Consider the following 18,265-nt stretch of genomic DNA (forward strand, 5'->3'; position numbering starts at 1 on the left):
AGTAAGCAACTGACATCAGCACCCATATGCAGCTCAGCTAGTCACTTCCAAAGCGGAACAATGTTGGCATGGAATTGCACGATGCCACCTACTGGCATGCAGATCCAGTCTGAAAAAGGTAAGGAATATGCGTTTAAATAGAGTATCTACCAGAAAGAGCATTAACCAATCCGGTGTTATTTGTATAGCGAGGCTTGTCACCTGAGTGGGTATGCAAGTGGTTGCTGCAGTTGTTTATTCGAAAAGCAAGGTTTTCTGTCCCTTTCTAAAGTGGGTCCACAAGGGTACAGTGCGAAGGTGGAGGGCGTTCCAGGCTTTGGCTGCGAGGTGGGAGAAGGAGCATGCTCCCGCACGGCAGCAGCATATGCGTGGTATCTTTGCAAGAGCGATGTGTGCTGAGCATTACCAAAGGTAAGTAATTTGTTCCACCACAGTAAAGGAAGGTCATATGTCTGTTGTGGCCCTAGAAGTGTTTCATGTCTTAGATTATTCAGTCATAGAACTAGTGTGGGTCATACTGCAATCTGGGTTTCTGAGAGGACAAGTGTCCTCTTGATTAAGTCTTTGACTTGTTTAAGGTTTAGGGGGTCCCAGAATGAGTTTCTTGTTTTTGTCATCTACTACAGATATTTTTTAAGTGCAGACCCTCTCCTCACATGTGATTGCTTGATGTGTAGGTGCACTGTGGTATGGGTCTTCTTAATAAAGTTTATCCTACTGTATCTGTAAGGAGCTGGTACTTGCCCATGCCCATGGCAACTTCCTAATGCTTCCTTGCTACTCTAGGAATGAGATCCCGGAACATTGGCACATGGAACACGCAGCTCCCTACTTGCTCTTCCATTGCGGCTGTGAGGACACATGCAGTTAAAATAATTAGAAACAACATATGTTTAAACTCACTGGCATATGCACATTGTAATTATGTGTAGATATTTTTTCTTTCTATTTTTTCGTTTTCTTATTATTTCTTTCATCCCAGTCCAAAATGGCCGAACATTTTTTCTCTTAGGTCATTTCCTCTTCTTTACTGTATAAAGGAGTTCATCACGTGGATTATTTCCGTCACTGTTGTTTCTTGGTTGCTTGCTCCTGGTTTCTGTGGATCCTCCGCTGTCCCTAGTTTGCTCTTCACCATCCTCCTTTGCAGTATCTGGTAGTCTTCTCCAGTATCCTGTTGCTGCTGAACCTGCTTGAATGTTTTTTCTGGTATCAAGTTTTTTCTTCTTGCTGGATTATTTCTTGGAGCATTCTCGGACTCTGTTCTATTCTGGCATCTGCTCCTGCCTCTGGAGGTAAACAACCTTATCTTCAGGCAAAGAAGCCATCACCAGCGTTGCTAGGAAGACCAGATCTTGACCGTCTTTTATAAAAGATTTAGGCTGCAGCCTCCAGTGCGAACTTTGTAAACTAATCTCACCTGGTGTTTACTGCAGCAGTTAGATGCTGTGAACAGGTTGTGCCATATATATACTTATGTGCACATAGTCTTTAGAAAGGCAACTGTTGTCTGACTCAGGCATATGTAGACATGTAGTAATGTGGCTTAAGGGGCCTAGTCTAAATTGTTATAGTCCAGTTGCAGTATAAAATGTGCTACTGCATTCCATTTGGGTGAAGTGTGTAGTGTTTAATGTTCACTTTGTATATGTTATGTATACACTGTATTTTAAATTCTAACCTTAGATTGGAATATAGTTCAAGAGTCAGAATCTCAAGGTTGTACCCATTTTGCTGTGCCAGGAAATAATGTCTGAGATGTTTTTACTTTATGTAAATTAATTAATATCATAAATGAATAAAGCATATTTACAAGAGTCAATTACAATGAAATTTTCCCTGTGAGCTGCCGGGCAAAATGAATTCATTACTGTGCTGCACTACTTGGCAGATGAATGCCTCAGTAGAAACCAGACTCATGCTAGGGTTCCTCTTTCCTATTATGAAGTAAAGGGGCAGGGTTGGAACATTTTTATCCATCATCAGCAACTGCCTGAAAGTAAAGAAAGACAGGAAATCTGGAACAAAGGAGTCAGCTCCTGGGATGGCTTAAGTTCTTCCTCTATCTAGGAGGACACATTTTAAAGTGCAGTGATATTTTCCTTTTAGGTCTGGCCAAGGGAGTTATGGTATATTCACAGGATGACTTTAATGTCTGGAAATGTTTTAGATCTGTCGTAATCTAGTTGCTTATGTAAAGCAAGTAGACACATGGTTTTATTTAATGTTGAAATGCATTCCAAAAGCAGTAAACCTTTATTTTGAGCTATGAACACTATTGCGAGTGTACATGGTAAAGAATTAATGTACTTTCCCTTTTTAGGTAAAAGTACTGACTGGACATTGATTGTTATTGTACATTTCTGAGTCCTATATTTCTAGCCCTCAGCATCTCCCTGAGTTAGCCTTAGCCCACTCTGCTTGGTATCCTGACAGTCTAGTGTTAAATAAAGGTAGTTGCTCCCTACTCTGAGTGACAACAGTATGGTGTATCCAGCATGCCAAAGATACAAGGTTCCCATTCAAGCATTTTGGGCCCAGTAACTTCTCCTTGCCATGTGCACATTTGGTAGACACTCAGGTGCCATCATCAGCCATGTATCTCTTCCATTAGGCTGTACATCTCTACGTTTTGTTCAGTGACCATTTTTATAAGGCAACTCTATATTTGCCTTTCTGTAATACCATTTGGCATGCTTGTGTCATACTTTCTATTGGTCTCCAAGGTTTGCATCCACACAATAAATATGACTGATGAAACATTTCCAATGTGGCTAGGTAGCAAAATCTTTGGGGGTCATTATGACCCCGGCGGTGAGTGTTAATGTGGCGGTAGTACCGCCAACAGGCTGGTGGTAAATATCGCCACATTATGAGAATGGCAGGTTGGCTGCAGCCAACCCACCACTTCTCCACTCATACTGCCATGGCGGCCCGGAGATACCAATATCCAGCCCGACAGCCGGCACAGTACTGCAGGCGCAATTATGAGCCTGCCTACCACCATGGTTTTCGTGGCGTTAGCAACGCCACGAAAACCATGGCGGTAGGCGGCTCCCCCACACCCCCAACACATTCCTGACACCCCCCACCAACCCTCCATCCAAAGCCTCTCCCCCAATCCAAACACACACACACCCTCACCCCTCCGATCATCACACACACACCCCCATACACGCACACACCCGCAGACACGCACCACGCATACACCCAATCACTCACACTGGCATACACGCATTCATACACACATACTTCCAGATATGCTCACACACATTCTTACACAATCACTCAGATGCATACGACCACGCAAACAACATAACACACACAGATGTATTCACACACTCACTCACAGATTCATGCACACACTCAGACACACACACACACACGCAACACCCCCTACACCTCTCCCCTGTCTGAAGCCGGACTTACCTTTGTCGAGGAGGTCTTCCGGCAGGGAGCAGGAAGGGGCGCTGCTACCGCCAGCAGAACACCACCAGGCCGTATTGCTGGTCATAATTCGGCTGGTGACGTTCAACTGGCGTGGTGGTGCTGGTCGTAGCAGCGCCACCTTACCACTGTCCGCCACCATAAACACTGCCGGATTTCCACCCTTCTTGTAGCAGAAGTCCGGCAGTTCTCATAATCTGGCAGACGGATGGTAGCCACGGTGGCAGTATTTTGGCGGCTGTCACCACGGCAGTAAGTGCCATTGTCAATATGACCACCTTTGTGACCTGCACACTACATCACAGAGCAGATTAAATAGTACAGGTAGCTGTAAATATTGTATGGGTCATAAAGAAATTTTGATGGGTGTGTTTGGGTCTGCCTTTTGTGGCTTTTACCTCTTGGACTTTCTTTTCCCTTGTGGAAAGAATCACAGTGAGAGAATTGAGTCTTTCTTTGCTGGAGCTTGCATTATATGGACAGTGCAATATATATATCTTCCAGAGCAATGGGCAGGTTTGTTAGTCACATTTGGGAGAAACACATTTACCATAATCAGAACAGGTCTCCTAGATGTGCATGGTTTCCACTAGGAGTGAGATTACCTGATCTTCCTGTGTCACCAGGAACCTTCCCATGCCATGTGACGGAATGTGCCCTTAGGCACAGTGAGTAAAGAGATTCATGTGTCTATCAATAGGTTTTGTGATGCTCAGTGTAAGCAACAGTAGACACTGAATTGTGTCTAAAAGTAAAATGCATATGCTTGTAACTTGCAGTCTTGGATGGCTTTGCTAATGACTTAAGGGTTTATGAACTCTGAAATGTATGTGAACCATTTGTCTGAAACAGACCTTCTCTCTGTTGTATATTTGTTATAGAGTTTTTATTAGTTAAGATAGTGTTATGGTTCATTGTTGTTTTGTTTCCCTTTAAACCCCTGTCTGGTAACAGCTTGGAATTTGCTGTCACACATTTGCTTTGGCTTCCAGGACAGCTGATCCACTGATGCTATGCTGCTCAAATAAATCTACTTACCTCTTTCTGGAGTCATATTTTGCTTTACCACATTGGCGACTTGGACCAGGAGTGAACTTGTCATCATTGTAAGAGCACAGAAACGGTATTACTTCTGGATTTTTATTAGAGAACTGCACCACTCGGAATTCTGTAATTTTGAACTACTTATCAAATATATTACGTTTGGAGCCTTATTTGCAAGCACGCTAATCATACCACCGGTGTCATATTTATGTTTAGTTGCGCTGTTGTTGGTGTCTGCATATACAGGATTATCCTGCCTGTAACACAGAGGATTTGAGCGCATAGGACCGTGAGCTCCGGTGGCATTTTTTAAATACACTATTGTCCGCGCTCCAGTTCTACGCATGCGCATTAACTTACCTTCTGTTTCCGTGACTGTGAGCACGGCCATTTCTCAGATTTCAGTGTGACCTCCCCTTATGCACCATCACCGTCTTTTCACCTGGTGTGCTATCAAGAGGAAACCTCTACATAGTGATGCTAAAACGTTACCTCGAAGTTCATTGGCTGGTTATACACACAGCTCATTGGATAGAGCAACATATGTTTCTATGAGCTACACGCTAGAATCAGGAAGTTGGATGTTTCTCTACCTTAAGAAGCTTTCTACATAGGAACATCGGAGCTTCTTCTGCAGCGTGGAGATTTTTTACACCGAACCAGTGTTGGTGTACATTGCAGCGATTCTTCAAAACAAAGAGGACTTGGACTATTTCTTTTGCAGGTTTTATTTTATTAGTTTTTTGTTGTTGTCTTCAAGTTATCTCATCACATTTTAGCAAATAACAGAGCTACCACATCTATATTTGTAAACATGCAATTTGATCCTCCAGTTAAATTTCTGCCAGCCAAAGGGGTGAGATGGAAAGAGGAACTGTATCAGTGGTATTGATGCCCAACGTATGAGTGCGGAGAGCAAAAAAAGCATTCTTCTACACTATTTAGGATCAGAGGTCCTGGTTGTTTTTAGAACTTTACCTCAAGTACAGGAAGAAGACATTGATGTATATCTAGAAGCTCTTTTAAGAATGGAAGTTAGAATCAAATCCACCACTAGAATTCTACACCAGGTCACAGAAAAAATGAATCTTTCGATGAGTTTCATACAGCACTAAGGGGAATTTCAATGACATGTAGCTTTGGGCTTATAACGGATGAAATGATCAGGGATCAGACCATAGTATATATTAAGAACAAAAAAATACAAGAACTGTTGTGGGTATCGGAAGATCTGAAACTACATAGTGTGATTGCTGTTGCAAAAGCTTTAGAGCAATCGGAGAAATTGATTTCTTCAGAGAACAAAAATACTGTTAATAGTGAAGATGTATATACAGTAAATAATACTGATGCTAATGAATGCACTGTGAACAATGCATATTCTAATACAAAAAGGAGTGAGAAAGTGACAGTATGTTATCGATGTGATAGTACCAACCACATTGCCTCTTTTGTCCAGTATCCTGCTATTGGTAAGGAATGCAAAAAATGTGGACGTGTAGGGCACTTTTCCCGTGTGTGCAAGGATGTAAAGAAGAATACCTATGCTCATAGAGGAAAAGTGTCTTGTGTAGGAGATGGTGGGGAGAAGGATACTAAATGTGAGTGTGGCTGGAGAGAAGGGTACAGTATAGGGGTAGTGCGGTCTATTAGGAATTTCATTATAAATGAGGAAGAAAAATAAATCAAATGTCCACCTAAGTGCATTGTGAAAGTTTTAAATGATGAATTAGAACTTATGTCAGATTCAGGTTCTCCATGGACCATCATCACTAGGAAGTATTTTCTTGAAATATTCTCAGGAGTATTAGACATACACAATTTAAAGTAATCTTATATAACATCCGAGAGTTTTGATGGTTCTATGTGAGAGGACGGTTCTGACTACCTGGTCTACCCTGATTTTTTGCTTTTGGATCACCTGTTTTTTGACCTTTTACTGTGAGGGAGCCTCATAGTTTGGGACTCACCTACAGTAAACTTATGGTAAAATGGACTGTACTTGTTTACCACCAGTGCCGCCTCATTAAGCCAAGGCTGCTGTGACACAGCAAGAGTAGAAGGCCCAGGGCTAGTTACATGTGATCATGTGTGCACACATGTGTGCACCTTTGGGAGTGCAGCGGAAGGAGGATTCCAGGCGTGCGCAACCTAAGAACTGGACTTAGGTAGCCTGGCACAGAAGGGACTATGCAGAGTGGGTGGTGACTTGGAGTAGGCCTTATTAGATGGGTGTACACTTGTGAGGGATAGATTGTCAGTGTGCTTACTGTCTTTTTATTGTAGGGACACTCCATTAAATGTCAATGGGAAAAGATGGCCTAGGGCGTAACTCCAGTCCACAGACTTCAATGTGCACTTTGACCTGCATGAAAAGAATAATGCAGTAAGTTACAAAAGCAGAGTACAACTTATGGGTCTTCCACAAATGTCATCTATCTCTGATATCTTAAGATAAGGGCCAGGTATTGCTCTGTCTAGCTGCACAAACAGGGACTTGTATCAACCAGCCATGTGTCATTTCGTGCCGGGAACTGACTGGAGAGGCCCTGGAAGAAATGTCAGGCAGGAGGGGCTGAGACTTTCACTGACTCCTGGATGATGCCTTTTTGAGCTATCTCAGAAGACTGTGAAGGAAGGAGGGGACAGAGGCAAGGAAGTGAGGTGGTACATCTCGATAGGCCAGATGTGAAAGCCTGTTAGTCATTTCCGACCCCACTTAAAAGGTATTCCACAGGGGAAGGATCTTTCTCATGGCTGTGCTTCACTGCAGGACACTGGGGCTGAAGACGAGCGTCAGGGACAGCGGGAAAGAAGAAACCCCCTGACTGCCCACTGGGGCAGGGACTCTGCCCCCTGAATGACTTCAGACCCAGCAAGGCGCATGCCAGGGCCAGGTAAGCTGGCCCCTTACCGCCAATGAGGACCAGATGGGGGAAAGACTGGGCTGGTGCAAGGAGAGCACGCAGCTCAGAAGAAAAGGAAGGCACCCAGATGAAAGGCTGGCACAGGGAGTCAGTGGAACTGGCTCCCTTCCAATTCAGGAACCTTCCAGACCAGGAGGCCTTATGAAAGTGCTCCTGTTGTTAAGGGCCCGCCACCAGGAGCAAAATGACACTAAGATCGTCCAAAACGGCCCTTGGGAACCCAAGATATCGAGATGGGAACATCTGCATCCTTTGACCTTTTATGAGCAAGCAGTGAAGTGCGTGGGACTCCTCTGCTGCTTCAGACTGTGCCCCTGGTGTGGGCAAGGGCCTGGGGGGCACCCCCAAAAAGTAGCAGAGGTAGGGGAGTGCCGTCACTATTCCCTTGTTGCAGAAGAAGGGGCCCTGGACCCTATCCCGGGGCCCCATGGAGACTGGCTTCCTGGAGAGAAAGGGTGGGGGGACTTGCCATCAGGCACCCCCCACACACACTCCCCACCCCGCCGCAATGGTGAAGGAACCCCGTACCCCATCCTGGACCCCATGCGGGTAAAGCAAAGCCCATGAGCGCCATTGCACTTCCTGCAAAAATAGGGGCGGGCTGTCGCCCCAAAACAAAGCCGGGCAGCACGATGGTGCTCCCTGGATTTGCTTAATCTGCATGGGTTCTGGGGCCCCTTCACCATTGCGGCGGGGGGACAAAACAAAGGAAGGTCCCAGGACCCCATCCTGGGGCCCTGCAAAGAAGAGAAGCCGGGGGATGCCGTTGCATCCCTCATGAAGATGGCCACCGGCTGTGGGCAGTGCCCTGGCCCGAAGATGAAATCAGGGGCTCTGATGCGCCCCCCCCCGTGAAGACTGCCAAGAGGGGCCCTGCGCCGAGGAAAAGCTTGGAAGCACCATTGCGCTGCCCATAAAGGTCTTGGCAGAGGCGGGTGACCCCCGCAGCAGGGTGCAAATGGTATAACACACTATTAATCAAGAGTAATCTGGGAGTAATCATAACAGCACAAATCATTCCACCATGCCTATACATGTTCTTGTTCCTGCTTATTTGAGTAATGAGACTGACAGCCACCACTGATCAAAGTAGAAGTACTTTATTACCAGAATTAGGTGCTCTCACTCCAAGTTACAGTCAAATGTTGCATTGTAATTCAAGTAAATGTTTTGCCATGTGGGTTGTTGGATTATATTTCCCTTCGGGGTAGACAAGAATGAATACACAATGTCATCTAAAAGGAATTCCATCAACTTGTGTATATTTATAAATCATTGCATAGTATTCAGTAGTGTGTGTGTAATAAATGTACTTTTACTTTATCAAAAGCACAGACTGGACAATCATTTATGGAGTGTTATTTTTGTGTGATCATGAATGGTGATTACTAGCCCACACCACCTCCCTTGAGTAAGCCTTGGACTACTCTGCAACGAGAGTCAAGTGCTCCAATAGGGTGTTTGGTTCTCAATGATGGTTGAGTGCGTACCCATTACTTGTGTAGGCAAACACAACTAATGACCCACCTTCCAACAGGTTACCATCGATATTATTGGATATCTGTCAGGTGAATTAGAGTTCAAAAGGAGAATGGCCCAGATCAAACTTTGGGGGTCATTCTTACTTTGGCGGGCGGCGGAGGCCGCCCGCCAAAGTAACCCCGTCAGAACACCGCACCGCGGTCGAAAGACCGCTGCAGTGATTCAGAGATTTGCCCTGGGCTGGCGGGCGGCCGCCAAAAGGCCGCCCGCCAGCCCAGGGCAAATCAACCTTCCCACGAGGACGCCGGCTCAGAATTGAGCCGGCATAGTGGGAAGGTGCGATGGGTGCAGTGGCACCCGTCGCGTATTTCAGTGTCTGCATAGCAGACACTGAAATACTTTGCGGGGCCCCCAGGGGCCCCGCGGCACCCCCTACCGCCATCCTGTTCATGGCGGGTTTCCCGCCATGAACAGGATGGCGGTAGGGGGTGTCTGAATCCCCATGCCGCCATGGAGGATTCAGAAGGGCAGCGGTAAACCGGCGGGTGACCGCCGGTTTACCCTTTCTGACCGCGGCTGAACCGCCGCGGTCAGAATGCCCTTCGGAGCACCGCCGGTCTGTCGGCGGTGCTCCCGTGGCCGGTGACCCTGGCGGTCACCGGCCGCCAGGGTCAGAATCAGGCCCTTTATGTTGCTGAAAGAGGCATGAATGTACTCGATTGGAAAGAACAATGGAAGTTGGATATAATTCTTAATCCAAGCAGCAAAGAGCAGATATTGCTGGTAGCCGATACATGTGATGAGGAAAGTATATGTAGCCAGTTTCCTAAAGTTTTTACCAATATGTTAGGCAAACTGAAAGAATATTCACACAAAATTAGAATGCAAAAGAGGCTAATCTAGTAAAACAGAAATTGAGAAATGTTCCTATAAATGTCAGGCAAGAACTAAAAGTGATGTTGATTGACATGGTGTGATATGTGGAATCATAGAAGAAATTGAATCTTCAAAATGGGTGTCTCTCCTAGTCTTGGTGGGAAAAAAATGACAAAACTTTGAGACTTTGTTTTGATTTGAGGGTATTGAATGAAAGTATATAGTAGATTGTCATCCTCTCCCTATTATAAATGAAGTTGTATGTGTGCTAGAGGGAGAAAGGGTCTTTTCCACATTGCATTTAAGATCCTTGTATTATCAGATAGAACTGACCGAAGACTCCAAGCACTATACTGCTTTTCTTATGACGTTGGGGCTGTTTCACTTTAAGAGGTTGCCTTTTAGTCTGGCCTCAGCAGTGTCAGTTTTTTAAAGAGCAATATACCACATATTTAAAGACATGCATTCTTTTCTCAAATGTTCCCAGGATAATATTCTCATATAGTCCACGATTCATTAGGACCCTTTGGTTCACCTTAGAGAAGTGTGTAAAAAATTGGAAAAATGTGGGTTGACTTCAAAAGAAACCAAATGTAAACTTTTCAGATGTTCTGCGGAGTATTTGGAACATACATTGCCTAGTAAAGGGGTGGTACCAAAAAATCTCTTGTGGATGCTATTGTGAAAGCACCTGCACCTCACACTAAGGAGAAATTACTATCTTTTGCAGGAATGTATGAATATTATAGTAAATTTATTAAGGATTTAATCCTCTTAATTGGACTGACAAACAGAAACATGCATTTCAACAAGTCAAAAGTGACATACTGGAAGCACCTACATTGAAACCTTTTTGTATGAGAAAGGAATGTATAATTATGGTGAATGCAAGTATTTATGGTTTGGGTGGTGTGTTATCCCAGAAATGTGGAAAAGAAGAATGGCCGTAGCATTTGATTTGAGGACTCTGAATGACACTGAAAGGAGATATGCTGTAATATAGAGTTACTAGGGTGTGTTTGGACGATTGAGCACTTTTACAACTATGTGTGGGGCAATTATTTCCTTTTGAGAACGAATCACAAACCTCCTGTACTTATCTTATCTCCGGGGGGCTTGTATTGCGAGGCTGATGTCAATATTGCAAGAGTACAGTTTTAAAATAGAAAATGTACCACGAAGAAACAATGTCACACCATACTGTCTGTCCAGGTTACCATGAAGTATGGAGCACGAGAACGAGGTGAAAGAAGAACTAGACATGATTGCCACAATTAAGGATGTTCTGGAAAAGGAATTTGAAGGAATTAATGAAGGATTGTGGATGGAGAGTGGAACCAAGGATGAGCTGTGGAAAAAAGTGATAGAGTATATTTTAGAAGGGTGGAAGAAGAAAGAGAAATTGAACCCTGAAATGTTGCATTTTGGGACATATCTGATGAGCTGGAGCTAGGAGGAGAATTGCTGTTCAAGGATGGCAAGTGTGTCCCTCCAGCTAAAATGCAGCAAGGAATTCTTCAGTTAGCCCATAAGCAACATCTGGGTTTGTCCGTAATGAAGAGACTCATTAGGACAGGTTTTTGGTGGCCAGGATTGGATAGGGGGGTTAGAATGGTCAGATAGTGTGATGTGTGCTTGAGAGGAGAGTGGGCACTTAAAGTAGTTCCTGCTCCTCTGAATCCTGTAAAGTGGCCAGATTTTCCTTGGCAGAAGGTTGCCATTGCCATTTCTAGGCTATTTTACTCCTTGCCCCAAGAGGCTTTAATGCTTGTGGACTACCATTCAAAGTGGCCAGAAGTCAGGTTTGTTATGCAGATCATTACTAGGGTAATGACTGCGTTTCTCCCAAAAAATATTTGTGAGGAAAGGGTACCCAGACACCCCATACTTTTTGTGATGTTAGTCCTTTCAGACTGCTTACAGGAAGAAATCATGTGACAAGTTTGTGTCCATTTTGATTTAGAAAGAGATAGGGAAAAAAGAAGTGCTAAAGCAGATGTAGACCTAGTAGGCACAGGAGTGGAAAGTGAGCAAAGTAAGATGAAGGAATGGTATAATGCCATGTGGAAGGTCAGGAAAGCAAGTTTCCAAGTGAGGGATTGTGTGAAAATTAGGCTACCAAGGATTGTGGCAAAAGGTATACCTAATTATAGCAAAGCCTAGAAAGTCGTAAAGGTAAATACCAATAGTGTGGTTACTCATGATGGTAAAGTGTGGAACATCAGACGTGTATCAACATGCAAAGAACAATTGATTGGTGAATTGGATATGAGGAAAAAAGAGGAGGAGAATTTGTTGCCAAAAGTTGACAAGTCGGTATGGCTTGAAGAGAGTGCTACAAGGAAACAGTGTGCTGAAGATAATGTGTTATAATGTGTTGGGACCAAGGGAGAAAGCTGTGCTTTGTGAATCTGTGGCATCTAGAGTAACCAGAATGAGACGTGCTCTTGACAAGTATAAAGATTTTCCATCATAGTAATTTTTCTTTTCCTTTTCCTTTTCTTGAGGAGAAAGATGTTATATTTTCATCTACTGTCTGTTGTATATTTGTTATATAGTTTTCATTAGTTAAGATAGTGTTATGGTTCACTGTTGGTTTGTTTCTCTTTAGACCCCTGGTAAACTACTCCCCGGTAACTGCTTAAAATTTGGAATGTGCTGCGACACATTTCCTTTGGCTTCCAGGACAACTGGTCCACTGATGCTGTGCTGCTGAAATAAATCTACTTAACTCTTTCTGGAGTCGTACTTTGCTTTATCACACATTTGGCCGAAACAGATTTTCTAAACATGAGCCCTCTGTTCTTTCTCCACAGAATAGGAGAACATCGAGCGAGAAACCTAGCAGTGACAAGGCACTCCACGACCTGGGAACCAAGAATGTAAGCAATTTAAAATAAAATAGCAGATTATGCAAAACATTCCTTTTTCTGGTCTGGTTTATATCTAGTGTATGCGTTGTCCAGAAATTGTGCGCCTCAAAATGATCAGGTGATGTTTGCATTGCATAATGAAGCTACATATTAACATTCTTAGTTAACAGTATCATGTAGCACTCATGATTAAAGTGTAGTAATGGCATAAAATAGGTTTGTTGGGTGCCATTTCTATCAAGACATTCTTTATTGTTGGAACTTTTAGTGAATCTCAGCTATTGATTGTACTAATTTGTATTCTAATCACTAAATACTATTGTTCATAGTAGGATAGCCTAATATTCAGCAGCCTTCTTTGCATTGCTTACACTTAATAGTTGGGTTGTAAGAAACTCAATCGCAGAGACTTTACATATACAATGCATGAATGTAATTCATTTTCATCTTATAGTCAGCCAGTGTTTTCCCAGCTTTCATGAATGGCCAATCATTTATGATATTTTTTTAATGCAACCCTCAGAGTACCACCTCATTCAAACCCAAACCCCAGCCCTGCCCTGCCACTCCCTAAAGCACCCGTTTTAATTGAAAAATGTAAAATATGCAGTGGGGCATTATCATTACCAATGTGCACTCACTGAAACCTCTCACTGCTACACTACAGAGCAATAGCTGTAAGTTAATTTCTCAACAGTGATCCTTGATGACATCCCCCCCTCCAGTATCTCAGACCAGGAAAAGACCAATGCACCCATAGCCTGTTTCCATCATGGCCACACACAGAGACCTGCTAGCCAATTTAGGTAGCCCAGCTGATGATGCTCCCTTCGTGCATACTAGATTCAAGGTCTTTTTGCACACTTCTCTTGAGAAAACTGAGCACCTGCTTACTCCCACTGTCTGGGTTTCGGGTTCTCTCACCTGACCTTTTTTCTGTTGCTTATTTGAGGAAAGTGGGAAATGTGGGGTGGAGTTTGCAATATATGAGCACATGCTTTGGAGGGGTGAAGCTCTGTCTCTCTCTGTACTGCTGTTTGCTATTTTTACATGATAATCATGTTTTAGGCTTTAGGTGAGTGGCTTGGAGCTGCTGTTTTCTTTTCCAGAACTTAGGGCCAGATGTATGAAAATGAGGAATAGCAGTTTTCTGCAAATGGATAAAACATAAAACTCTTTTGAATTTCATTAGCGATTCCTGTTGGGTTGCAAATAGACCTACCTCATGCATATTAAACTTTTAAGTTTGATTTTTTAAGAGTAGCTAGGGGTCCCTGGGACCGCTGCCTGCTCTTAAAAAATACTTTTCCAACATTTTCAAAGGGGAAGAGGTCCTTAAGCGACACCTTCCTATTCAAGAATGGGTTAACACCACTTTTAAAATTATGGTAAAGTACTACTCTTTTGCGACCAGAATTTGGTTGCAAAACAGTAATACATACCATACAGATTCAGTATTTGAAGGGGCGCCCAATACACACCCCTTCCAAATACCAAAGTCCAATTATAAACTGCCATTCAGTAACATGGTTCAAAATTTGCATTTCGTACAACTGAAAAAGCATTCTTCTGGTTGCAAACTAACCGTTTCTGCAAATGGGCCTGTTTGCAACCGGAAAAATGCTTTGTACCTCTGGCCCTTGGTTCCTTAGGTAGGAAATTGCCTGTGTTAAGCCTGAGGTGCGGGGGAAGCTGAACCAAACTCCACAGAATGACCCCAAAGGTGGAGCATGGCCCAACATCCAACCCACTGATTAAAAGGTGAAGTCTATTCATGCTTATTTTTCTGTTGTTTTGCTTGTTCGTCTGGGTAGGAGACAACAGGTTTAGACTTGGCGAGTAGGTAGAAGAAGGAGTCCCTGGAGTAAAGACACAGTGGGGGTCATTCTAACTCTGGCGGGCGGCGGAGGCCGCCCGCCAGAGTTCCCCCGACAGAACACCGCTCCGCGGTCTAAAGACCGCTGCGGTGATTCTGTGTTTCCCGCTGGGCTGGCGGGCGACCGCCAGAAGGCCGCCCGCCAGCCCAGCGGGAAACCCCTTCCCACGAGGAAGCCGGCTCCGAATGGAGCCGGCGGAGTGGGAAGGTGCGACGGGTGCAGTTGCACCCGTCGCGAATTTCAGTGTCTGCTAGGCAGACACTGAAATTCTTTGTGGGGCCCCCAGGGGCCCCACGACACCCCATACCGCCATCCTGTTCCTGGCAGGCGAACCGCCAGGAACAGGATGGCGGTATGGGGTGTCAGAATCCCCATGGCGGCGCAGCAAGCTGCGCCGCCATGGAGGATTCTGCAGGGCAGCGGAAAACCGGCGGGAGACCGCCGGTTTTCCTGTTCTGACCGCGGCCATACCGCCGCGGTCAGAATGCCCTGCGGAGCACCGCCAGCCTGTTGGCGGTGCTCCCGCCGACCCTGGCCCCGGCGGTCCTTGACCGCTGGGGTCAGAATGACCCCCTGTGTGTTTTACAATATTTGTTCAGTGCAGAAGAGAACAAAGAGGAGGACATAGTGGAATATTCCAAGTTTTCCCTTGCTAATAAGAGAAACCAGGGGTATGCCTTTGGCCACAACTAAACACATGGCAGCACCTGCTGGAACTGCCAGCAGGATGGGCACAAGTGCACAGTGTGCAAGCAGGTTCAGCGAAGCATATTACTATCTATCATGTGCCAGAGGATGGCTCACGGTGCTCCCAATAAGAGACTACCTCCACTGCCTAGTACTCCTGCTCGAGAGTGTTTGTTTGTCTCATTCAAGAGGTCACACAGACTGAGACCAGAGTACTACCAATACCATGGATAGTTTTGAGGTGCACAGTGGGACATATAGCCAAAGATCTTGACTGAAATAATCATGATTGCAGACGTTCCTCACCCTCTAGTGAGGCCAGTGACTAGGAACCTGTCAACCCTGATGCCCTCTTTCCTCAGTGAGCTTATCCTACCCCCAGAGGAAGAGTAAACGTTCATGTTCCCTAGCCCCTGCCCCCCTCTGAGTTATTTAATACTAAAAAATATTCTCCAAAATATCAGAGAATCCTGCTATAGTCTGTAAAGAGATAAAATAATTATTGTTATAAGTGTTATTTGAAAAGTGCAAGCTGAATTGGGAAGATATGAATCAGCTGTTGTGATTTGTGGTGCCTACCAAAGTGAGAGGTTGATTGATAGAGAAGAGTGGATGGTTGTTACAAGCTGCTGCAGATGATCATGCTTTAGTGACAGCAGTGAAGTTTGCTGAATGTGTGTCCCGTCTAGACGGCTTGGACCAAGATTTCCAATTGTAAGCAGAATGTAGGCGAGTCTGTGGCATAATTTCTGCACAAAATGAAAGTATGTGTATTGAAAGATATTTCTGCATAGTCCATACCAAAGACTTCGCCAAGGAAGTTTAGGTGCTGCCCTTGTACAGGCACTATTGGAAAATATACAGGGTCAAATACTCACAGTATTGAATGGCAAATTCAAAGTTTAGCAGAATTGATTTGGGTTGCAAACCACAAATGGAACCCTACAGGAACAAAAGAGTTGTAAGGAATGGAAGAAAAGAACAAAGAAATCCAAATTAATGGGACTGAAATTCCATTCATTTCAACAGACTGTAAATTGGAGGGGTACAGAGTTTTTGAACTGGGTTGTCAAGGAGAGAGGCAGGGTGAACAAGGAGATGGGCAAGAAGGGGGATTGGAAGGTTGATGTAATGGAAGCAGGAGAGGTGAACAAATCCTACCAGGTGGGTCGTAGTCAACTGTGGTCAGTTGAGTCTTGGGGAAAGAGAAAGCCATAATTTCACCTCAGGTATCATTTTCCTGCCTGATCCTTCTGAATTTATGCAAATTACCCCAAAACAGGCAGCTGATTAATAAAATAGTTCAAAAGGTGTAGACTGTACCATTAATTCACTTCTCCCTGTTGCCCAAAATGGTCCATATACAAAATATGTAATTAATGGCACTACTGCTTCTTGTCTCATTGATACTGTGTCTGGCTGCCCTTAAAAACTCCAAGTTCCATCTCCAACCAGTGAGTTTCACATATCAGTATTCATTCTGTTTCCGTATCTTTGTCATATTGCCTACAGTCAGGCTTTTCTATTCAGTCGTATTTCTCCAGCATATTTGTTGGGTAGACATTTGTTGTGTACATTGAACTGTACTACATTCAGCACCTACAAGAGAGTTTTTTTTTTAATGTTGTGCAGCCAAACGTAAACAAGTTTTTAATTGTGTTCTATGAATCTGACAGTCAGAGATTTGAGAATTATGTGCAACATCTCAACATAGTTACTTGAACAAGTTCAACCTTCTCTATGGTCTGCTCATGCAAATGATGTTTGATGTATCCTATCTACTAGTCCAGTGAAAATTAAAATGTATCCTATGAAGAAATTATCCTCTATCCCAGAGTACCCTTTGGGCCCTGAAGCGCAGCTGGAATTCTACCTAATATAGCTGATCTTATTAAACAAAGTGTTTTAGAGTCCACTGTAAGAAACTGTTAACACTCGAGTTTTCCATTTGCTTATGTTGCTGGAGTGGGCATCTGGTGTTGAGATATACTGATAGTCGTCTGGCCTTACTTTGGGGCCTCCGCTGCCTCTTGTAGTGATGCCTGTTGGGCCCTGGCCTGCAGCTGGGTGGGACCTTGGAGGAGCTGATTCTGTGATGCCACATGTTGGGTGTGACTGACCCCGTTGGCTGATCAGAGCTAGCTTCATCTTGCTGCATAGGAGGGGTAAGTGGCAATCCCTGATCTCCAGCCACTCCCCCAAAGGACTATAGATCATTTGCCTAAACAGACCTTATTAGCCCCATTGACAAGTAGTAGCAGGGGCTGAGCCTGAGGCCTGATTTTGTGATACCTGCTCAGGGCCTTTTGGCCATTGCTGCATGGTGTTCTACACCTACTGGAATACATTGAAGATCAGGGTCCCCGTTGGGCTGATTAGGAGCCTCAAGAATAAACTGGTCTGCTCATGGCCCCTCCTACCCTCACACCTTGGGGTAGCATGCTCTGGGGGTTAGGCTGCATGCTCTGGGGGTTAGGCTGCCCTCCATCATCTCTGTGGGAGCTGAGAGGAACTGAAATCTCGGGGTGGACCCCCTGGCCCCACAGTCTGCTGACGATAACTGCCAGGCCACTAATTTTGAGAAGGTGAGGTCATCTTGGATTGCACAATAATCACACGCCAGGTGTGGCAAGGAGGCAACTCTGGCGGGCGACTGCACGCTCAGGGTACACCTGGGTGACACTGTTATTCTGAGTATGTGTACTCTTCAGTGAAAGGAGTGATGGCTTCATCAGCACAGTCCTTCCTGCAGACAATTCACCAACCATGGGAAAATAGATGGCCATCAGCAGGAACCTCAGTTTGAGGCCGGGCGAGGGCAAAAGCGGCTGGTGATGGCCACTCTTGTTCTCAGGGCCCTGCACTAATGTCCGATGACCAAGATGCAGATATAAAGTCTAGTATCAATAGACTTTAAAATGGACACTTTTAACTCTTGAGTGGACTCCATCGTCCAGAAGCTGGAGAAGCACGATAGCAGGCTGTTAACAATGGAACAAAGAATTTTTATGGCAGTAGAAAACTGGCAGCTAAGGGTGAATCTTTATTGAAT

The 18,265-nt window shown here is 44.6% G+C and overlaps 1 protein-coding gene across 2 annotated transcripts in view; it reads left to right on the plus strand.

Moving 5' to 3' along the window:
- AGBL3 (AGBL carboxypeptidase 3) overlaps window positions 1-18,265 on the plus strand; it is a 480,467-nt gene that overhangs the window by 293,665 nt on the left and 168,537 nt on the right. For both annotated transcript variants that reach the window (XM_069227938.1, XM_069227936.1), the window contains exon 14: window positions 12,593-12,658. In XM_069227938.1, coding sequence (XP_069084039.1) covers window positions 12,593-12,658 — 66 coding nt within the window. The remainder of the gene's footprint in view (window positions 1-12,592; window positions 12,659-18,265) is intronic.

This window comes from Pleurodeles waltl, chromosome 4_1, assembly GCF_031143425.1.
Source record: "Pleurodeles waltl isolate 20211129_DDA chromosome 4_1, aPleWal1.hap1.20221129, whole genome shotgun sequence".
NCBI classification, from domain to species: Eukaryota; Metazoa; Chordata; class Amphibia; order Caudata; family Salamandridae; genus Pleurodeles; species Pleurodeles waltl.